General features: G+C 45.7%; 2 protein-coding genes and 1 long non-coding RNA gene across 3 annotated transcripts; 2 read left to right on the top strand and 1 right to left on the bottom strand.

Annotated features, from left to right (window-relative positions):
• The first annotated feature begins 219 nt into the window (after positions 1-219).
• Positions 220-961, top strand: LOC116222033. The gene is made up of 3 exons (XR_004164412.1): positions 220-265; positions 680-746; positions 887-961. It is a non-coding gene; the product is annotated as an uncharacterized LOC116222033 (long non-coding RNA).
• A 4,700-nt stretch (positions 962-5,661) lies between these two features.
• LOC105888684 (keratin, type I cytoskeletal 13-like) lies at positions 5,662-9,436 on the top strand. Its single transcript, XM_042709009.1, has 7 exons — positions 5,662-6,270; positions 6,491-6,573; positions 6,874-7,030; positions 7,478-7,639; positions 7,956-8,081; positions 8,414-8,661; positions 8,877-9,436. The coding sequence occupies exons 1-7, from the start codon at positions 5,788-5,790 to the stop codon at positions 9,004-9,006; spliced, it is 1,389 nt and encodes a 462-aa protein (XP_042564943.1). The 5' UTR covers positions 5,662-5,787; the 3' UTR covers positions 9,007-9,436.
• Positions 9,437-12,081: 2,645 nt separating this feature from the next.
• Positions 12,082-17,679, bottom strand: LOC105888678 (keratin, type I cytoskeletal 13-like). The gene is made up of 8 exons (XM_031576986.2): positions 17,072-17,679; positions 16,763-16,845; positions 15,984-16,140; positions 15,379-15,540; positions 14,961-15,086; positions 14,361-14,596; positions 14,044-14,132; positions 12,082-12,185 (listed from the first exon to the last, which is right to left on the bottom strand). The coding sequence occupies exons 1-8, from the start codon at positions 17,555-17,557 to the stop codon at positions 12,082-12,084; spliced, it is 1,443 nt and encodes a 480-aa protein (XP_031432846.1). The 5' UTR covers positions 17,558-17,679.
• Positions 17,680-24,138: the final 6,459 nt, after the last annotated feature.

Below are 24,138 nucleotides of genomic sequence, written 5' to 3'. Positions count from 1 at the left end.
TTGGCGCCTAGCTGTATGACCTAAGTATCTTAAGGTTACTGTGTAGCGGTGTGACCATACGTTTCTTAAGTTTACTGTCTGGCAACAGGTGTTGACAATTCACCAAACGCTTCTGGGTAGCGTGCGAGTTCGCTACTGAAGGTTTTGGTCGGACGACACTGAGCGAGAACACCCCGCTGTGGTACATTGAGAAGACTGGTCGAGGTTTTGGTTGTGAGACCAGAGAGCAAATTGTCAGTGTTTGTTCTGTCAGTGCTGCATGAAGGTAACGTGAGACAATGTAATGTCTTGATCTGTCATAAATACATGTTTACTATGTATGATTATATACATAACAGATTCAGATCGTTGTATTTCCTTCTTCAGGAGATTTGCCACTGCTGCTTTGCTTTGTTACAAATTTAGTTTCATTTCAGTTTTTATCTATTGTAGTTTTTGGTTGGTTTGTCTTTGTTTGTTTGACCTAGCCTAAACCTAGGTGTGAGCTAGGTTTAGTGTGCTGCTTTTATATTACTTTTATTATTGGTCCCCTCTCCTCCCCGCCGTGCTAGAGCGATATATGTTGTATTGGCTGCCCCAGCATTGTTCCCTAGTTGAAATAAGCCTTTTCTTAAGCTGGAACTCTGCCTGGCTTTAGCCCGTTAGGTTTAACACCAACTCCTTCCCCCTTCCTCACCAGGGTGTTGCAGCTGTCTACGGGGCAGGTCGCCGGAGTCCTCTTCGCGCACTGCATGTCATGTTGAGTGGTAACGTGCACCTCACCATTGCTTCGATACCTGTTTGCAGTGCTTGTGCCTATGTGTGTTGTGTGCAGAGGTGTTTGTGTGTGAGTAGGCATAAGAACCAAGATCACGGGTGGTGTGTCGGTCTCACTCCCCTTTTCCAGGACAGGTAACCCCCTGTAACAGCTGCTCCCTATGCCCCTTACTATCCTGGTGGCAGCCATTACCAACTCTCTCGCCATCTTTCAACAAAGTCTAGCCATGTATTAATAAATACTGTTATTTTTATACTGGAATACCTCGTCTCTGTCGTTACTGGAACGTACCTGGGTGAGAGCCCGCTTGTCTCTGTCGAAAGGTACAATTCACACAACAATATATCTTGGTGTGAAAGTCACCAGGTGGCGTAGTCGCATCCAGAGCCAAGACCTAACTACCACTAGGTTACATTTGGGTTAATAAAAATAGCTATAACCATCTCTGATTCGGCATATCTGTGGCCAGGAAAGATCTGGTTCCTGTGACATGGAGGGTGGGGGTGGCTACCTGGCGTGAGAGAAAGCATTGGGGCAATCGCACAGATTGAATTGCTTGTGCAGTGAGAACCAGTCTTAGGGATAGGCGGATCATGTCTCAACTACCATGAGGAAACCGCAGTCGTTTCTGATGCAGGTTTGCACAGCAAGATTACCTGTGAACTTTGCTGTGACACCAATCCCTCACACCGATTCGTCACCTATTTTTCCTGTCAATCAAATCAGGACTGTTTTCCAGTGACTCTAAAATGTCATCAAAACAAAACGTCTCGGTTACTTACGTAACCTCGGTTCCTTAAGCAGGAACCAGATATAACAAAGTTGGCGTGTACAGTGTTACCTTGGTTTGATATTCTTGTTCAGTTTTTCTTTCCAAGGATGAATTCGTGCTGCGCTGATGAATTTATAGACTCCTGAGGGGGCGGGCCCAGGAGTAAGCGCAGACGAATCGCGGCCTTTCAGGCGTGATTGGATAAATGCTTCGATTTGGGTCCATGACTGACGTCATGTACCATTCTGTTATATCTGGTTCCTGCTTAAGGAACCGAGGTTACGTAAGTAACCGAGACGTTCCTTATCGCAGCTTTGCAAATATCTTCCACTGAGACACCCTTTGGTAAGGCCCAGGAAGACGAGACCCCCCGCGTAGAGTGCGCATGCAACTTCTCCGGGGGATCTAAAGACAAGCTCTTATAAGACAACACGATAGCCTCTACTATCCAACGGGAGAGGCTCGGTTTTGATAGAGGTCTGCCTTTTGCACGTGCACCAAAGCACAAAAATAGCTGATCTGACTGTCTGAGAGCTCCAGTGCGCTCTACATAACAGCGGAGAGCGCGTACTGGACAGAGCTTATTCAAACGTTCCTCCTCTGCTGACGCAAAAGGAGGAGGCGAGAAAACTGCTAATTCAATCACCTGATTGCGGAATGGGGTTGCCACCACTTTAGATGTGTAAGCAGCATTAGGTCGCAAAACCACTCTGTCACCAGCGATCGAGAACTGAAGGCACGATGGGCTGACTAACAGGGCTTGCATGTCACCTACGCGATTTGCTGACGTCAACGCCAGTAGCAGCGCGGTCTTTAAAGAGACAAACTTTATGTCCACCGTCTCCAGGGGCTCGAACGGAGGCCCTGTGAGAGCACGTAACACAACCAGCATATCCCAAGAGGGTATGAGGTGCCTCTCTGGCACCCTCAGCCGTCTTACCCCCGCCATAAAGCGTGACGCTAGCGGGTGACTGCCAGGAGAACTGCCATTAATGCCTGCGTGGCAGGCTGAAATGGCTGCCAGGTACACCTTGAGAGTGGAAGCCGCCTTCCCCTCATCAAACTGCTGTAGGAATTCTAGAATAACGCCCAGCGCACAGTTAACGGGGTCATTCTGACGCGCAGCGCACCATCGTTCAAAACTGCGCCACTTCAGCGTATACAGAGCCCGTGTCGACACCGCTCGGGCACTCTGTATCGTAGCCACCACCGCATCCGATAAGCCTGACGCTATGAGCCTGCACCTTTCAGGTGCCAGGCCCTGAGACGCCACAGCTCCGGATGGGGGTGCCACACTGTCCTGTGTGCCTGCGTTAGGAGGTCTCTCCGTAGAGGCAGCTCCCAGGGCTGTTGCACTGACATATTGAATAGATCCGCCGCCCACGTCTGATTGGGTCAGTGGGGGGCTATCAATATTAATTCCCTGCCCTCGTCCGCTATCCTGCACAGCACCTGCTGGAGGAGCGGGATCGGGGGAAAAGCATATAGACGCAGGTCTGGCCACTGGTGGCCCAGCGCGTCTATGCCCAGTGGGGTTTGTCGCCCCCTAGCGAGAACCAGGGCCCTCCTGCATCTGGAGGACACCGTTACCCTGCGGTGCCTGTCTGTGACTGCGTTGAGCCTCAGAGACAGGTACCATGTCTGGAACGGCCGCATACGCAACATCCCCAGCGGGAGCGCGATAGCGGCTGACGCCATCATTCCCACAGCGACGAGACTGACTGTCCCAGTCGGAACTGGCACCATAGGCGGAGATCCCGGGGGGGGCGGGGGGACGTGTCCGCGGCCCGCGGCCCTTGGGCTGGCAGGTGGTGGCGATGGGGAGAGGCTCACAGGTGAAGCTGCGGCGGTAAAGCGGCTGCTAGCACACACGTTGCCTAAGGCTGAGGGTGCACTCGGTCCTACGGGGATAATAACCCCGGATGGAGCCGGTGCAGCCCTCTCAGCGTCCATGCGCTCCCATAGCGCAAGGCGCTTCGTAGCCTTGGCTAGCGTCAAGCTAGCGCAGATGCCACAGGCAGGGTCGACGCCTGAGAGCGCTGCCTCTGCGTGGGTCCTGCCGAGGCAGGTCACGCACCGACGGTGGCGGTCGCCTTTGACCCTCACATGCCCACAGTCGGGGTATTGCCTGGACATCTTTGTTCTGAAAGTAGAAGAAAGTATTAATACACAAGCACACTATTAGCAACGAACACGTTGTTAGCAATGCTAGCAGGCTAGTCAGAAACTTAGCCAGCTAGGCAGCTAGGATAGTGGCTACTACTTCCAAAATTTAGTTGAGTCAATGAATTTTGCAGCACCCTGAGCTGGTGAGGGTTAACCCGAATGACTCACCAACCCGTAGAGAGCAAAAGCACACAAAACTTTTTGGTAGCGTAGAGGATATACTCGGAGCTAGGGCTTCGTCTTGCGAAGTTTTTCAAAGAGGATGAATTCGTTCTGCGCTGATGAATTTATAGACTCCTGAGGGGGCGGGCCCAGGAGTAAGCGCAGACGAATCGCGGCCTTTCAATCGTGATTGGATAAATGCTTCGATTTGGGTCCATGACTGACGTCATGTACCATTCTGTTATATCGCAGTGAACTGCGATAAGGAACCATGTTTTTCAGACTAAAGCCATCTTTACGCTCTGCGCTGTAATTACAAAATGCCAAATGACTCGATTGATGAGGTCATCTCCGGTAACATCTCTTGATGCATGGAAGGGTAAGAGAGCAGCATCACAAACCCAAGTTTTTATTGATTATAGGTTGGGAGCAGCGTCACAAACCCAAGTTTTTATTGATTATAGATTGGAAGCAGCATCACAAACCCAAGTTTTTATTAATTATAGATTGGGAGCAGCATCACAGACCCAAGTTTTTATTGATTATAGATTAGGAGCAGCATCACAAACCCAAGTTTTTATTGATTATAGATTAGGAGCAGCATCACAAACCCAAGTTTTTATTGATTATAGATTAGGAGCAGCATCACAAACCCAAGTTTTTATTGATTATAGATTGGAAGCAGCATCACAAACCCAAGTTTTTATTGATTATAGATTGGGAGCAGCATCACAGACCCAAGTTTTTATTGATTATAGATTAGGAGCAGCATCACAAACCCAAGTTTTTATTGATTATAGATTAGGAGCAGCATCACAAACCCAAGTTTTTATTGATTATAGGTTGGGAGCAGCGTCACAAACCCAAGTTTTTATTAATTATAGATTGGGAGCAGCATCACAAACCCAAGTTTTTATTGATTATAGATTGGGAGCAGCATCACAAACCCAAGTTTTTATTGATTATAGATTGGGAGCAGCATCACAAACCCAAGTTTTTATAGATTATAGGTTGGGAGCAGCGTCACAAACCCAAGTTTTTATTAATTATAGATTGGGAGCAGCGTCACAAACCCAAGTTTTTATTGATTATAGGTTGGGAGCAGCATCACAGACCCAAGTTTTTATTGATTATAGATTGGAAGCAGCATCACAAACCCAAGTTTTTATTGATTATAGATTGGGAGCAGCATCACAAACCAGTGAGTGAAGTTTTAAGAAAAGTGTAAAGAGAGGAGCCTAAGCCCTCCAATTCATGTTTTGAGGACATTTATTTAAAGGTCAGTGGGAGAGAGAGGAATTGCTCTGAACATGTAACTGCAAGGTATAGCCACAGGCTTTGCCCTTTAAAGGAGAGACGACGCTCAAGCGAGGTTGATGGGCTCTTTTTAGGTTACCCTTGCCTGTGCTCACTTGTTTACATGGAATTTAACCCACCGGCTATGTGAGCAGAGTCCCACTTAGGAGAGCCTGCTGAATCCTCTCAGTGTGTGTGAACACAAGATGTGAGTGAATCCTGTGCCATTTCTGTCAGTGAGAGTTATCTAATATCTAATATCTAATGCACGTAGAGAACCACTGAGGCCCTTGTTGAATGTGCGTGCCTCGTTCAGATGGCTCAAGGGTTTTCATCAGCGGGCTCTCAGTCCTGTCACACACAGATCAACTGTGCTGAAACTTATATAACAGCCAGCTTGGGGATGCCTCATGGCGATATCCCACATCGTTTGGGACCTGATGCACATGTGGGCTGGCCTGGGGCAGGGGAGGGGGAGTCAGGTGAGAGGCCAGGTGGGAGGCCAGGTGGGAGGGGGAGTCGGGTTACAGGAGCTGAAGCGTCTGTGTGCCGAGGATAAAAAGCCCCTCGCAGTGTCGTCTCAACACTCACTTCTCTCCCGTCAGAGCCAGAGTACCCTTCCAGCCTCTTCGTCATGGCAACACTCTTCGCCAGCCGTTCTTCTTTCGGTGGAGGTGGAATCTCCGCAGGCTCCTCCCGGCTCTCCATGTCGGCAGGGGGCGGTGGCCGCATGATGAGGGCCGGCAGCGTGTACGGTGGTGCCGGCGGTTCCGGAGTGCGCATCTCCAGCGCCTCCGGTCTGGGTGGCGCAGCTGGATTCGGCGGGGGGTACGGAGGTGGTGCCGGGTTTGGAGGTGGTGCCGGGTTCGGCGGCGGAGCGGGGTCTGGGGGCTTCAGCATGTCTTCCGCCGCGGAGGGAGGCGTCATTGGCAATGAGAAGCACACCATGCAGAACCTCAACGACCGTCTGGCTGCCTACTTGGTTAAGGTGCAGACCCTGGAGACGGCCAACGCAGACCTGGAGCTGAAGATCAGACAGTTTCTGGAGAGCAGGACATCCCCTTCTGCCCACAACTACGACAGCTTCATGGTCTCCATCAGTGACCTCCAGGCCCAGGTGAGCTCCTCAAATTAGCCTCCATCTGCAGCAGAGAGATTGCACTGAGTAATCTGAACAGTGAAGCCCATGGCAGTGTCTCATGGAACATGGAGTTCACACTGTGCTTTGCTCTCATGCTAAACTTTTTCAAACCAATAAGGCTTGTGTCACTTGCAATAGCAGTTCCTTAAGTAAATGTAAATGATGCATTTGTTTGTGTGTTTCCTGATGTGTTCAGATTCAGGGTTCCCTTCAGCTGAGGGGTGCTGTACACCTGGCCATGGACAATGCCAGCCTCACCATGGACGACTTCAGAGTCAAGTAGGTTGGCTATACCATTCCAGTTAAGCAGCGTATTTGACATTGAATTTAAAAATTTAATGCGTGTAAAATATTACATAAAAATGATTGAGCCTGATTTGTGTAGCCTATGCCATCAAATTGTGTGTGTAAACTACCCTAACTTTCCACTGTTCTACTGTGGAAGTTCTTAATAGAAAGTTGAGCTGAAGCTTTTTTTTTTAGCAGAATGCATTTAAACTTTTCTGCTCATATGAGTTAGGTATATATATCGCACATGTTTTGTTTGTTGATTATCCCATCAATTGCCATCTCTGTAAGGTATGAGACAGAGTTGACCATGAGGCAGTCAGTGGAGGCAGACATCGCTGGGCTGAAGAGGGTGCTGGATGAGCTGAACTACTCTAGGACCGACATCGCCATGCAGATCACCGGCCTGCAAGAAGAGCTTATCTACCTCAAGAAGAACCACGAGGAGGTGAGAACTGCTAACAGGAACAAAACTAATACACAGGAATTAAGTTCTCATCTTACTCAAGAAGGGCCACAAGGAAGTCTGGATGCCCAAGCCCAACCTGCTATGAGGCCTTAGGGCACAAACAAGACTGGCTTTCTGTTTTAGCATGCCGTGCAGAGCAGATGGCAGTGACAGATTAGACATAGTTTCCAAGGCTCTCTGTAATGCACCCTCCCCGGGCATACGTGTAGGTCTCTCATTCACTTACTTACACACTGAGTTACAGTACATGCACTGGCAGAAGTGGCTTCAGTTGAGCCTTGTTACAGTCTTGAAAGGAGTGACGCAACTAGTGCACATCGTTGTGAGTTTCTTTGTGTGACACTGTCTGTCTCACAGTAGCACAGTGTTAATCCTGGGTGTAAAGAAAGCTTCATCCCATTTTTAATAATTTTTTTTCTGTCTTAGGAGCTGTTGTCCATACGCGCCCAGATGACCGGCCAGGTCAACGTAGAGGTGGACGCTGCACCTCAGGCGGACCTCACCAAGATCATGGCAGATATCCGTGAACACTACGAGGCAGTCTCATCCAAGAACCAGAGGGACCTTGAGTCTTGGTTCCAGGCTAAGGTAGATGACACACACATACGCACATGCACATACACCCCATGCGCACACACACAGAAACACACTCATCAGGCAAGCGCAGGCTGTTACAGTTTTAATTTCTACGCTATATCAGCATAGAGAACTATGCATTCATGAACCTCCACTCAATTCAATTCAATTCAATATTATTTATGTATATAGCGCCAACACAATACAATTGTTTCAGGGCGCTTCAAAGTACTCTTCTCCAATGGTGACCTGTTTTCTGATATTGTGTAATAAACTAGTTAAAGTCCTTTCTCACTTACTGTGTCCTCTTTTTGCTGCTGTTTTGCAGTCAGAGATCGTGAACAAGGAGGTCGTTACGAGCACAGAGACCCTTCAGACCAGCAGGTCCGAGATCAACACTGTGAAGAGCTCAGTTCAGTCCCTGGAAATCGAACTTCAGTCTCTAATGAGCATGGTGAGGCTACCCATCAGCTCCGAAACACAGAACCATTGCACACAGTCACATGTCAACTCTGTCTCATTGGACAGTAAATCAGTGACAGTTTCAAGAGAATCCTACTGTGTCCCACCACTGCGAGCCTTGACCTTCGACCTTCACTCCTGTTTAAATCAATGTAGTTCATGACATTGTTGTTGCTGGCCACTTGCTCGGCTTTCTTCTACCATGGAAACACTTCATTCATTTTTTTTAAATATACCTGTGATACACTAGTTCACACCAGTTTAAAAAAATTAAGCAAACATTTTACTCTAATACCAACTCTCCTCACTCTCGAATCCTTACAGAAAGCATCGCTGGAGGGCACGTTGTCAGAGACGCAGTCACGCTACTCCGGCATGCTCTCAGGCTACCAGATGCAGGTGGGCAGCCTGGAAGGTCAGCTGGTTCATCTCCGCGGGGACCTGGAACGCCAGGGACAAGAGTACTCCGTGCTCCTGGACATGAAGACCAGACTGGAGATGGAGATCGCAGAGTACAGAAGACTCATGGACGGAGGGGCAGTTGCAAGTGCAAGTGCAAGGTATGCTAATCAGTTAGCAGCTATCGGCGAATTCACCAGTAACTCCACAACATGAATTCATAAAATCTGAGGGAAAATGAAAGAAATATATAAAATTGGCAAGAACAAAATAAAGATCTAGGATGATTTTTGTCAGGAAAAGTCCTCATAAACTGTGACGTGACACCATGTCAGCATTGCACAGATGAGAGACTAAATGTGAATTGTATTCTCTTTTTCCCTTACAGCAGCATGTCAACCTCATCCTCTTCCACCTCCACCATCAGCACTAAGGTCATCACCGTCGTGGAGGAGGTGGTCGACGGGGTGGTGTTGTCATCTTCCTCTTCCTCATCAACTCAAGCCATCCTAAACTAAACCATCTACACATAGCACACCTGACAGCTGTCTGCTCTGGGACCGATCTGGCCCGATTTCGGTGTGGGTCCCACGGGTCCAAACCCAAAGAGAACCTGATCATCTCCAGAGCCAGCCTCTGTCACGAGCAGAGGCCCCTGCTTAATGGGAGAATCCACCTCCATTTTTGAAGTCCTGTACAATGAGAGCCCTCAGTGTGTGAAACAATAAAAAAAGGACGAGAACGTAAACGTGTGTGTAATTATTTCAAACTCATGCATAGATACGATACACATAGGGGCAAACGTACCATCACATACAGAAAATAGGAAATGCCCAGATATCTACACTGGATTCAAGTGTAAAACTGTAAGCGCCTACAGTATAAAAGGCTACAAAACATGGCTGCACAGACCAACTAAAGTTCATGGCACTACTATGAATAAATGATTACTATGGATGAATGACAATAACACAATATTAGGTTTTTGCTCAATAATTAACCTTGATGACCAATATTTTTAAGTGTTAAGACATGCCACCTTGTTAAAGCAATGTACCCATGAACTCTTCTAATGCCACATTGAATCATCTATAATCTTGCCCATACAGTATTAAGGATTCAGAGGATCCATATCTGATTTGGGGCCTAATCCACCCCAATCCCAGGTTGTCATGGTGAAGCACTGGCCTAAAAATGGCAGGAGACTCTACCTCTTCCATACATTCAGAACCTCAATTAGTATGTGAGACAATAGAGTAGAATTGAATAGAATAGAATCAATGTGTATATTTAGTCTACAATTCAATAGTTCAGAAGTGTGCGCAATTCTATAATTCATATAGACAAATAGATAAAGCATATATGAGTAAATCATAGATAAACAACAGCAAAAAATGAGATGCCCATTTGGTAAAAAATTCCTAAAGATCAGTCAAACACACAGAGGTTCCATGTTTATTCGTGGCCTATGGTGGCATTCTGGACCAGGGAAATCGTCCTCAGAGCAATCTCATGTATAGGTGGCCAAAACTTGACTCTTGACTAAGCACATTCATTTGTAAACCACAAAAATGATCCCACCCCCCAAAAACTTCATTAGACTAAAATACAAGTCTATAGCCACCAATAAAACAGTAGGTAACAGAGTGGCTATAGGGACCTCTCTGATGGTCATTGCACTGTCCTCGTTGAGGTGTGCTAACTCCAACTAGACAGCGAGCTAAACTCTCTTCCATTCAGGATCATGAAGAATGCCTTCAATTCTTGTTTGCAGCGTTATTTTCACTCTTCACGTTGTACTGAATCCACATTGATAAGATCCAAGAGATCAAAAGATGAAAGAGAGTGAAACTAGGAAACAACAGCAAAATATTGCAATTAGTTAAGTCACCTAGTTCCATGAAGTATATAAATCACATGTAAAGCTAACTGTTAACCTTTCCTAGAGCTAGCATTATCGTAATAGCATCCACGTGTTAGAACTAACATCCATATTTTAACATTACCACTTAGGTTTTAGCATTATAACTTCGTTTTTAAACCATGAAATGAACATACTAATGAATTAACTTAGTTATAACAAGATACGTACAGCGATGCCTCTGCTGGGGAATCAACCTGTAAGCAGGTAAGCACACACAGCGTGATGACACAGCGTCATGTTGCCGTACATGCTATCTTAATAGACTGTTCGAAATCAAAGGGTTTTTTTTATGGCCTTGCGCCATAGATTAATAGTTATATATTGCCTGCATTCATTTATACTCTGCACCATGCTGAGACGGATTATTTGGAACAATGTTAATTTTGTTGTGTGTATTATATATATATATATATGTGTGTGTGTGTGTGTGTGTGTGTGTGTGTGTGTGTGTGTGTGTGTGTGTGTGGGCTATTTGCTATGCAAGGAATTGTGTTTTTTATGAACTGAACACTGGTCTGCAATGACATGGTAAGGGATGCCTGTCTAATAACCAATTATGCCACAATTGGCTTGATGGGCTTGAGAGGGGCTTTCATTTGGGATGCCTCCCTTCGCTCTATAAGTAGAGAGGGTAGACTGATTGTATTGTTTTGGCGTTATATACAATTGAATTTAACTGAATTGAATTTCGTGGCAATTGGACCCCACCGCTTAATGAAGACGTAGGCTAGTCTGAGTTGTTGTTGTTGTGTATGTTGTGTTCCTCTGTAGTCGGGAATCCCTTGGGGGTAGGAGCTGCACGTCACAACACCGACATCGGAGTGCCACTACTCCTCCTGGTGGACGGAACTGCAAAGAACCGCTTCTGCGGTACAGGCTTACACCTACTTGGAATTTGCTCTGGTGTATAGGTGCATACAGTAAACATAAAACATAAAAACACAATTACTACACATAAGAAAAAGTACTAGCCTACACATGAGAAAAAAAATAAAACCACAATATATATAAGATACAAATATATAAAAAAAACATAAAAAGTAAAATGCCGAATGCAAAACAGAAGTGCAATGTGAATATGCAATGTGCAATGTAATGTGTGTTAATGTAACGCAGACTTGAGGCGTGGGGGCTGGATAAGAGTCCAAGTCAGGTGGGGGTCCCGGGCCTTGTTAATAAGGCCAACTGCAGCCGTGAAGAAGCTGGTTTTGTGGCGTGAGGTTTTGGTCCTGATGGACCGCAGCCTCCTGCCGGAGGGAAGAACCTCGAAGAGTTTGTGACCCATGTGGGAGGGATCAGCCACAATCTTACCTGCCCGCCTCAGGGTCCTAGAGGCGAACAGGTCCTGTAGAGATGGCAGATTGCAGCCAATCACCTTCTCAGCAGAACGGATGATACGCTGCAGTCTGCCTTTGTCATTGGCAGAGGCAGCAGCAAACTAGATGGTAATGGAGGAGGTGAGGATGGACTCGATGATGCAGGTGTAGAAGTGCACCATCATTGTCTTTGGCAGCATTGTCTAGCAGTTCCAAGTCCTTCCCCAACAGCCTGTAGTAAGAAACAAATAAATCTGTACTGGTCTGTCTGTCCCTGCCAACCAGTACTAAAATCCAAGACTGAGGAAATTCTGATAAAACAATGAACTCAACTGATTCAGACACTGTCGCGTTCAACCGCAGAAGCGGTTCTTTGCAGTTCCGTCCACCAGGAGGAGCAGCGGCACTCCGATGTCGGTGTCATGACAGGCAGCGCCTACCCCCAAGGGATTCCCGACTACAGAGGAACACAACACACACAACAGCCACTCAGTATTATGGAAGAGTTCCGTGTAACATTCCCAATGTTTGTAGCGTTGCTTTGACCGAGCTGATTATTAGATTTCACAATATGGATGTAGGAAGGTTACATGTACTTATCATGTAAATACATTAGTGGGACATAGACATAGCATGACCATCAGAGAGGTCCCTTTAGCCACTCTGTTACCTACTGTTTTATTGGTGGCTGTAGACTTGTATTCATTTTTTGGGGGGTGGGATCATTTTTGTGGTTTACAAATGAATCAAGATGAGTTTTCTTTTTACCGTGTGTATGTTTGGAAAGATATGCTCTTCCTTTTTGTCCCTGAGTTCTTATAAATGCAACCTACATTTTGGTGTACAGTTCCTCTCTCTAATAAGTAACATGGAGAACATATCAGGACTATGGAGATTTCCCTGAGGCAGATCTGCGCCAGCATGTGACATACCTTACCCATACATCTGCAGAAATGGTTGCTGACACAAATAATTGACACCACAGGATAAAAAGAAGGACAATGACAGTGGACTGGAGCATAGGACATAAAGTGTTTTATGACATGTTTTGTGCAAAGTGCAAACCAAGTCAGAACTTTCCATGGAATAGATGGTTTCTGCTTACAAAAGGTTTGTTAAACTGTGCGTATGACTCTTATGGGTATCGAGTAGATAACAGATTGCAACTGAGTGTCTATGAAGAATGAGTTTTGGGCACCTATACATGAGATTGCTCTGAGGAAGATTCCCTGGTCCAGAATGCCACCATCGGCCATGAATAAAGATGGAACCTCTACTCATCGCTTTGTGTTTGACTGGATTAGGCCCCAAATCAGATATGGATCCTCTGAATCCATAATACTGGATGGGCAAGATTATAGATGATTTAATGTGGCATTGCAAGAGCTCATGGGTACATTGCTTAAACCAGGTGGCATGTCTTAACAATAAAAAAATATTGGTCATCAAGGTTAATTATTGAGCAAAAACCTCAGATTGTCATTCATACATAGTTGTCATTCATACTTGTCAGTTGTCTTGTCTTGTCAGAATTTAATCGCACAAGCGACACACTGCAACACACGTGAACACATGGAGGCGACACAGGACACACACGCACACACACGCACGCCTGAGGTCGTTTGTGAATTTAGCTTCTGCATTTATCCCATCCCGGACTGTCCTTTCTCCAGGACCCCAGGTGCAGTGGGCAGCTTTTTTAAGCGCCCGGGGACCAGGTGAGATGAACCGTCTGTCTTGGTCAGGGACTGACGGAGAGTGTTCTGTTGTTTTGCATGTTTTTTCTGTTGGGGTTTTTAGTGGAGGAAACCCCTTGTGAACACGGGGAGAACATGCAAACTTAGTACTTAGTAGTGCCATGAACTTTAATTGGTCTGTGCAGCCATGTTTTGCAGCCTTTTATACTGTAGGCGCCTACAGTTTTACACTTGAATCCAGTGCAGATATCTGGGCATTTCCTATTTTCTGTATGTGATGGTACATTTGCACCTATGTGTATCGTACCTGTGCATGAGTTTGAAAGAAATACACACACGTTTACAGTGCTATTCATGTCCTTTTTTTATTGTTTCACACACTGAGGGCTCTCATTGTACAGGACTTCAAAAATGGAGGTGGATTCTCCCATTAAGCAGGGGCCTCTGCTCGAGACCGAGGCTGGCTCTGGAGATGATGAGGTTCTCTTTGGGTTTGGACCCGTGGGACCCACACCGAAATCGGGCCAGATCGGTCCCAGAGCAGACAGCTGTCAGGTGTGCTATGTGTAGATGGTTTAGTTTAGGATGGCTTGAGATGATCAGGAATAGGAAGACAACATGGCAACACCACCCCGTCGACCACCTCCTCCACGACGGTGATGACCTTAGTGGTGGTGGTGGTGGAAGAGGATGAGGTTGACATGCTGCTGTAAGGGAAAAAGAGAAGACCATTCACATTGAGTCTCTTATCTGTGCAATGCTGACATGGCGTCACGTCACAGTTTATACTGACTTTTTCTGACAAAGATCATCCCAGATCTTTATTTGGTTCTTGACAATTGTAGGTATTTCATACATTTTCCCCTCAGATTTTATTAATTCATGTTGTGGAGTTACTGGTGAATTCGCCGACAGCTGCTAACTGATTAGCATACCTTGCACTTGCACTTGCAACTGCCCCTCCGTCCATGAGTCTTCTGTACTCTGCGATCTCCATCTCCAGTCTGGTCTTGATGTCCAGGAGCATGGAGTACTCTTGTCCCTGGCGTTCCAGGTCCCCGCGGAGCTGCATCAGCTGACCTTCCAGGCTGCCGACCTGCATCTGGTAGCCTGAGAGTATGCTAGAGTAGCGTGACTGCGTCTCTGACAACGTGCCCTCCAGCGATGCTTTCTGTAAGGATTCGGGAGTGAAGAGAGTTGGTATTAGAGTAAAATGTTTGCTTAATTTTTTTTAAACTGGTGTTAACTAGTGTATCACAGGTATATTTAAAAAAAAAAATGAATGAAGTGTTTCCATGGTAGAAGAAAGTCGAGCAGTGGCCAGCAACAACAATGTCATGAACTACATTGATTTAAACAGGAGTGAAGGTCGAAGGTCAAGGCTCGCAATGGTGGGACACAGTAGGATTCCCTTGCAATTGCTACTGATTTACTGCATGGCCTGACTTGCCATCTCCAATGAGACAACATGTAACAGAGTTGACATGTGACTGTGTGCAATGGTTCTGTGTTTTGGAGCTGATGGGTAGCCTCACCATGCTCATTTGGGACTGAAGTTCGATTTCCAGGGACTGAACTGAGCTCTTCACAGTGTTGATCTCGGACCTGCTGGTCTGAAGGGTCTCTGTGCTCGTAACGACCTCCTTGTTCACGATCTCTGACTGCAAAAGAGCAGCAAAAAGAGAACAGAGTATGTGAGAAAGAACTGATTTATTGCACAATATCAGAAAACAGGTCACCATTGGAGTAGAGACCGTTGAAGACCGTTTTTATTGTTTTGGCGCTATATACATGAATAATATTGAATTTAATTGATTTGGTTGAGGTTCATGAATGCATAGTTCTCTATGCTGATATAGCAAGATCTGATCTGGCAAGAAATTAAATCTGTAACAGTCTGTGCTTGCCTGATGACTGTGTTTCTGTGTGTGCGTATATGTGTTTGTCATCTACCTTAGCCTGGAACCAAGACTCAAGGTCCTTCTGGTTCTTGGATGAGACAGCCTCGTAGTGTTCACGGATATCTGCCATGACCTTGGTGAGGTCCTCCTGAGGTGCAGCGTCCACCTCTACGTTGACCTGGCCGGTCATCTGGGCGCGCAGGGACAACAGCTCCTAAGACAGAAAAAAATTTCTTAAAAATTGGAATGTAGCTTTACAACCAGGATTAACACTGTGCTACTGTGAGACAGACAGTATCACAAAAATAACTCACAACGATGTGCACTAGTTGCGTCACTCCTTTCAAGACTGTACCCAGGCTCAACTGAAGCCACTTCTGCCAGTGCATGTACTGTAAGTCAGTGTGTAAGTAAGTGAATGAGAGACCTACAAGTATGCCCGGGGAGGGTGCATTACAGAGAGCCTTGGAAACTATGTCTAATCTGTCACTTCCATCTGCTCTGCACGGCATGCTAAAACAGAAAGCCAGTCTTGTTTGTGCCCTAAGGCCTCATAGCAGGTTAGGCTTGGGCATCCAGACTTCCTCGTGGCCCTTCTTGAGTAAGAAGAGAACTTAATTCCTGTGTATAAGTTTTGTTCTTGTTAGCAGTTCTCACCTCCTCGTGGTTCTTCTTGAGGTAGATAAGCTCTTCTTGCAGGCCGGTGATCTGCATGGCGATGTCGTTCCTAGAGTAGTTCAGCTCATCCAGCATCCTCTTCAGCCCGGCGATGTCTGCCTCCACTGACTGCCGCATGGTCAACTCTGTCTCATACCTTACAGAGATGGCAATTGATGGGATAATCAACAAACAAAACATGCAATACATACCCAACTCATATGAGTAGAAAAGTTAGGCCATTATGCATTCCGCTAAAAAAAAATGCTTTCTATAGAGAACATCCAGAGCAAAACAGTGGAAAGTTAGGTAGTTTACACACACAATTTTGATGGCATATAGGCTACACAAATCAGGCTGAATCATTTGTATGTAATATTTTACACGCATTACATTTTAATTCAATGTCAAATAAGCTGTTTAACTGGAATGGTGTAGCCAATGAGCTGTTGGTGAGCTGTTTCTAAACTCTATGGCCTGAAGGCCCTGAACACATTGGGATGCAGTGGATTCAGATTACAGGTGACAGATTACATATATCTTTTATCTAATCCTTAATTGCTGCTGCAATGCACAGATGCTATTAAAAACAATTTCCACGCCAAAATGGTCACATCTATCTTGAAACTTTTGGAGTAAACCTAGCTGTAAAATTTCTATCTTTTGGAGTAAACCTAGAAACAGGATTTCTATGTTTTGGAGTAAGCCTAAAAACAGAATTTCTATCTTTTGGAGTAAACTTAACAACCGGATTTATATGTTCTTGGGCGCAAACCTACTTGACCCTGAAGTCTTCCATGGCGAGGCTGGCGTTGTCGATGGCCAGGTGCACAAAACCCTTCTGCTGAATGGCACCCTGGATCTGAACACATCAGGAACTCATCAGGAAACACACAAACAAATGCATCATTTGCTTATTGCTTGCTATTGCAGGAGAAACGACCCTTGGTTTGAGAAACACAAGTTTAGCATGAGAGCAAAGCACAGTGTGAACTTCATGTTCCATGAGACACTGCCATGGGCTTCACTGTTCAGATGACTCAGTGTTATCTCTCTGCTGCAGATGGAGGCTAATTTGAGGAGCTCACCTGGGCCTGGAGGTCACTGATGGAGACCATGAAGCTGTCGTAGTTGTGGCCAGAAGGGGATGTCCTGCTCTCCAGAAACTGTCTGATCTTCAGCTCCAGGTCTGCGTTGGCCTTCTCCAGGGTCTGCACCTTAACCAAGTATGCAGCCAGACGGTCGTTGAGGTTCTGCATGGTGTGCTTCTCATTGCCAATGACGCCTCCCTCCGCGGCGGAAGACATGCTGAAGCCCCCAGACCCCGCTCCGCCGCCGAACCCGCTGCCGAACCCGGCACCACCTCCAAACCCGGCACCACCTCCGTACCCCCCGCCGAATCCAGCTGCGCCACCCAGTCCGGAGATGCGCACCCCGGAACCGCCGGCACCACCGTACACGCTGCCGCCCCTCATCATGCGGCCACCGCCCCCTGCCGACATGGAGAGCCGGGAGGAGCCTGCGGAGATTCCACCTCCACCGAAAGAAGAACGGCTGGCGAAGAGTGTTGCCATGACGAAGAGGCTGGAAGGGTACTCTGGCTCTGACGGGAGAGAAGTGAGTGTTGAGACGGCACTGCGAGGGGCTTTTTATCCTCGGCACACAGACGCTTCAGCTCCTGTAACCCCCTTCACCCTCCCCCGCGTCTACCCAGCCCACATGTGAACAGGTTCCAAACAATGCGAGTAATATCGCCATGAGGCATGTCCCGACGCTGGCTGTTGTGTATGTTCCAGCACGTCCACTGGCAAACACACAATGACTGCCATTCATGTGAGGATTTGAATACAACAATGTTTGAATACAACATTTCAGTCTTAGTGGATCTGTGTGTGACTGTGTGTGACAGAACTGAGAGCTTAATGTTCAGAGCATCTCCTCTCTCTCCCACTGACCTTCAAATAAATACGGAAACACGGAAACAAAGCCGGAAAGTCTGCACACTTCTTTAAGCTTCTCCACGTTTTATTACCTTACAAGACTTATGCTACAATAGATTGGGATAATTTTTTGCCTCAAACATCTACACACAATAGCCAATAATGACGAAGTGAATAAAGGTTTTTAGAAAATATATAACTTTATTTTACTGACAAAAATAGGTTATTTAGAGGTTACACATCTACAAACCCTTAGCCTTATACTTGGTTTTCTGCACTTTTGGCAGTGATTACAGCTTCAAGGCGTCATGGGAAAGACGCTACGAGCTTGGCACACTTGTTCATTGACATTTTTTCCCATTCCTCTTGGCATACCCTTGCAAGCTCCCTCAGGTTGGATGGGGAGTGTCGGTACACAGCCCTTTTCAGCGCTTCTCACAGATGTTCAATTGGATTCAGGTCTGGGCTTTGGCTGGGCCACTCAAGGACATGCACAGAGTTTCTCCGAAGCCACTCCTTTGTTCTCTTGGCTGTGTGCTTCGGGTCGTTGTCATGTTGGAGGGTAAACCTTCGCCCCAGTCTGAGGTCCAGAGCGCTCTGGAGCAGGTTTTCTTCAAGGATCTTGGTGTACTTAGCTGCATTCATCTTTCCCTCTATCAGGACTAGTCGCCCAGATCCCGCTGCTGAAAAACATCCCCACATCATGATGCTGCCACCACAATGCTTCACTGTAGGGATGGTATTAGCCAGTTGATGAGCGGTGCCTGGTTTCCTCCAGACGTGACGCTTGGTCTTCAGGCCAAAAAGTTAAATTTTGGTTTCATCAGATCAGAGAATCTTGTTTCTCATGGTTTGAGAGTCCTCTAGGTGCCTTTTGGCAAACTCCAAGCAGGCTGTAATGTGCCTTTTACTAAGGAGGGCCTTCCGTCTCGCCACTCTACCATAAAGGCCTGATTGGTGGAGTGCTACCTGGATGGTTGATCTTCTGAAAGATTCTCCCATCTTCACAAGGATACGCTGGAGCTCTGTCAGAGTGACCCTCGGGTTCCTGCTCAACTCTCTGGCCAAGGACCGTCCTCCCAGATTGCTCAGTTTGTTCCAAAGGTGGTTCCAAACTTCTTCCATTTACAAATGGTGGTGGCCACTGTGCTCTTTGGGACCTGTAAAGGATTTCTCCGTACCCTTCTCCAGATCTATGCCTTTACACAATCCTGTTTCTGAGGTCTGCAGATAAATCCTTTGACCCCATGGTTTGCTCTGACATGCACTGTCAACTGTGGGGCCTTATATAGGCAGGTGTTGGTAATCCCCAATCATGTCCAATCAATTGAATTTATCACAGGTGGACTCCAATTAAGTTGTAGAAACATTTCAAGCAGTATCAGGAGAAACAAAATGCACCTCAGCTCACTTTTGGGTGTCATATCAAAGGGCTTGCACACTTGTGTGCATATGATATTTTACATTTAGATTTTTAATAAATTAGCACAAATGTCTGAAAACCTGTTTTCACTTCGTCATTATGGGCTATTTTGTGTAGAATTTTGAGACTGAAATTGAATTCAATCTATTGTAGAATATGTCTGTAACGTAATAAAACGTGGAGAAGGTGAAAGGGGTGTGCAGACTCTCCGGCTTGACTGCATGTCTTCAAAACATGAATTGGAGGGCTTAGGTTCCTGCCTTTACACATACCCTTCAGCAATATACCCTTCCTTTTCTTTTACTTCACTCACTGGTTTGTGATGCTGCTCCCAATTTTTTATCAATACAAACTTGGGTTTGTGATGCTGCTCCCAATTTTTTATCAATACAAACTTGGGTTTGTGATGCTGCTCCCAATCTATAATCAATAAAAACTTGTGTTTGTGATGCTGCTCCCAATCTATAATCAAAACAAACTTGGGTTTGTGATGCTGCTCCCAATCTGTTATAAATAAAAACTTGGGTTTGTGACGATGCTCTCTTACCCTTCCATGCATCAGACATGTTGCCGGAGATGACCTCATCAATAGAGTCATTTGGCATTTTGTAATTACAGAGCAGAGTGTAAAAATGGCTTTAGTCTGAAAATGATGGTTGTTAGGTGAAAATTCACCCTAGTTACCTCAGGACTCTGAGCTGCATATAGGTATATTTATTAGACAAACAACAATTGCAATCGGGCTCACTCCCAGCACAAGGCTGAAAGTGAAGCCATATTAAACACATCGCACAAGGTTTATATAGACAGAAGTTGAGCGTTCAACAGAGAAAACCACGTGGTGGATTTCTGACGTCCGAGGCAAGGATGGAAGTTTTGCACAAGGTCGGAAGAAGCACAGTTCGCACCTAATATACTACGTTACACACTCACAGAAACACAGAAAAGCCATGTTCCTGTTAACATAAGCACATGATTCATATAAGGTCATTAATAATACAAGGCACTTGATTATTATATTCTTAAGTCATTAACAGTGTTTGGAAATTATCTCCATCAATGGTTTTGTTTTGATGATATTTTAGTCACTGGAAAACAGTCCTGATTTGATTGACAGGAAAAGTTGTGAGGGATCGGCGTCACAGCAAAGTTCACAGGTAATCTTTCTGTGTAAACCTGCATCAGAAATGACTGTGGTTTCCGTGTGGTGGTTGAGAGATGATCCCCCTATCCCTAAGACTCGTTCTCGCTGCACAAGCAATTCAATCTGTGCGATTGCCCCAAGGCTTTCTCTGTCAAGCCAGGTAGCCACCCCCACCCTCCAAGACACAGGAACCAGATCTTTCCAGGCCACAGATATGCCAAATCAAAGATGGTTATAGCAATTTCTCTTTATTTACCCAAAGAAATACAGGGCTGTTCTCATGGAGCCGTTGTATAAAGAACCACTAGGGGGCAGGCATTAAACCCAACCATGTCTAATATTAGAACCCCCCATGAACATGAATATTACAAATCAAATCAAATCAAATCAAACTTTATTTATACGGCGCATTTCATACCAGGAGGTAACACACTGTGCCTCACAGAAGGAAATGGGGGGAGGGTTTCAAACACTTGTATGAGACACAGATTTTCCAAAGGGATGAAAAACCATATAATTTAAGTGCAAACATATTACAAAGCACGCACACATGTACACCTGCCACCTTACAGACCACTGAGAACAGATAAATATTACAGAGAGTGATAGGCAAGATTAAAGAGGTATGTCTTAACCCTTGTATGGTGTTCTTTTTTTTGTTACTCAGCCGGGGTTGTGGGTCTGGTGGACTATTTTTGGTTTTTAATTGAACACAATCAAACAATTTCATGTTAAAATACTCAACAGATGTTTACTTCATGCCAATTAGAAGCAATTTAAACAGCAAATATGGTTAATATTTGCCCTTTAACTTGTTGACTTGTTATATCACATTTATGAATTAAAGTGCTACTCGTTTTTTTTTTTTTTTATAAAATCAAGAAAATCAATCATAATCAAGATATGAGTGGACAAAATTCAACACATTTACAAATTGACTTTTGTTTATTCGAATTTCATTGAATGTCATTAGAAATCAGGTCAGTTTACATAGCACAACATGGGCACCAGCATTGTCCTCCTGAATCCTCCTCACGGTGGCTGCAGAGGCTGAGGTTCTTGGAACATGTTGTCTTCTCAGGATTTGAGGTTTCACCAGTGTCTTTCCCAGTTCCTCGAGAAAAACGCGTCTCCTCTTGAGCTTCCCTCTGTTCCACTCTGGGTTCAGTGCAATCTAGAAGACAAAGGCGTTGTACGCAGAGATATCCAATATGTTACGGAAAATCGGCAGTGGCCAGCATAGGGTCCTCCTTTTGCAGCTGTAGGCAGACACCAGCTTGTCCATGTTGTCCACCCCTCCCTTTGTGGCATTATAATCCATGATGATCTCTGGTTTATGATGTTCCAGGCCACAGATTCTCCCATCCCTGTGCAGTGTATTCATGAGTACCACATTCTTGCGTTTCCTTGGCACATAGGATACCAGGGACGTGTCAGCCATGTACACAAACTTGGAAGAGTTGACAGGCCTGTTCTTTGTAGGCAGCAGTTGGGGTGGGAGCTCAGACCTGTTTTTCCTTATCATTCCCACCATGGTCAGCTTCCTCTTTAGGAGCTCCTGTCCCAGCTTGCACAACGTAAAAAAATTGTTGCATGTGATGTTGTGTCCACCAAGTCCCTGAGCCATGTCCAGGACAACTCTCATTCCTTGATTTCTCTCAGGGCATCCTCATCAGGTTTCCCTATGTAGACTTGTAAGTTCCAAGCATATGAGGAAGTCACATCAGAGGCATCTTTATACCATATTTAGCAGGTTTAGATGGTTCGGTATATACTGTCTAAAGGGGCAGCGGCCCCTAAATGGCATCACCGGGCGGTCACCCCACGTTGTTTTGGAAGGTCGCGACTGGACTGGGTGGTGTAGTTGGGAAGAAGGGTGCAGGAGATAAACAAACATCAATAAACAAACATCAATCACAGAGACAAAATGCACTCACAGTGTTTCATTTAACTAGGCACAATTCACTGAGCAGAATCCAGCTATGCACAATTAACAACGCAGACTTGACTAGGCACAATTCACTACGTAGACTTAAACTAGGCACAATTCACTATGCCGACCTAAATTAGGTACCATTCACTACGCAGACTTAAATGAGACACAATTCACTACGCAGACTTAAATGAGACACAATTCACTACGCAGACTCAAACTAGGCACAATTCACTACGCATATGTTAACTATAGTCACAGATTCTACCTGAGCACAATTATTACTTAGCACAGTTTAGCAGAGCACACATGATCAGGCACAAGGTGTCCACACAGCTAGACACAGCTTCCCCTCCACCTCACAACAGGTAAGGGTTGCTCACAAATGCCTTCTCAATGCTTTTCTGCTCAGAAGCTCTCTGCAAAGTTCTCTCATGGCCATCTCCAGAAAAAGTCTCCCTTCATGAACATGAGGCGCCCTTCAAAAAGGGGCCGCCAGCTGAGTTCAGTTGAAGCAATTTGGCCTCCCGGGTCCAGCCACTGTGGTGGTCCATCCCACACCAGGGCCAAACTCCTCATGTGACAGTGAGAAGGGGAAGAAAATTTCACCTTCTCACACACACACACACACACACAAACACACACACAAACACACACACACACACAAACACACACACCCACACACACAACCCCCCCCCCCCCCCCCCCCACACACACACACACACACACACACACACTCACACGCACACTTACAGCAGGCCCAGACAGGAGGAAGACAGACTGAAAGTACACAGGACCTACAATTTCCACACTGTTATTTGACCCGGACACCCTGTATGTAATATAAATTTGTAGGGGGGGTTACGATGTGCGATCATTGAAAATGTGGTCTGATGTATGTTCTTCCCAGAAAATGAGCCAAAGCCAATCAGTCTGAGTTTGAAAAAAAAAATGTATCGTATTTATCGTGTATATGTATTTTTGTTTTGATAAAAAAATGAAAATGGTTCCCACGGTTTCCACGGTTTCCGCCATTCGGTATTCTGGCAGAGTATTCCAAAGGCTGGGAGCATAGAAACTAAAAGCTGCCTCTCCATGTCTCTTTGCCCTGGCTTTTGGAACTGTTAAGAGTTCAGTGCCAGAAGACCTCAGGGATCTACTGGGTGTGTACCCATGAGAGCATGTCTGACATATTTTCAGGTGCATGACTATGGAGTGATTTATAGAATCGGAATCAGGTTTTTTTGGCCAAGTTACGTAGTTTGCACAAACAAGGAATTTGACTTGGTAAAGTGGCTCTCAGTGTGCTTAAATAGAATATACATCACAACACAAAACATTACAAACAGTGCAACGGTCTAAGAAGTCTCAAAAAGTATATACAAGGAGGAATGCCTATGTACAGCAGCTGTGAATTGTAACACGAAAATAGTGCAAAGAAGTGGAGAGTCCAAGAAGTGCAGGGATAAATATTAGATGGTATGGGTATTATAAAGTAAGGGTGAAATAAATAAATATGAGTGCGTGCGGGAGTAATTGTACATTGGTTATTATATTGATCCAGGGTTATTGCACAGTGCCACAGTGGGTTAGCTGTTCAGTAGTGAGACGGCAAGGGCGAAGAAACTGTTTTTGTGTCTGGAGGTTTTGGCGAACAGAGATCTGTAGCGCCTACCAGAGGGGAGGAGTTTGAATAGGTGAGGGGTCTGCAGTGA

This window comes from Clupea harengus, chromosome 1, assembly GCF_900700415.2.
Source record: "Clupea harengus chromosome 1, Ch_v2.0.2, whole genome shotgun sequence".
In the NCBI taxonomy this organism is placed as follows: Eukaryota; Metazoa; Chordata; class Actinopteri; order Clupeiformes; family Clupeidae; genus Clupea; species Clupea harengus.
The sequence above is the reverse complement of the archived record's forward strand: the minus strand, read 5'-3'. Positions and strand labels throughout refer to the sequence as shown.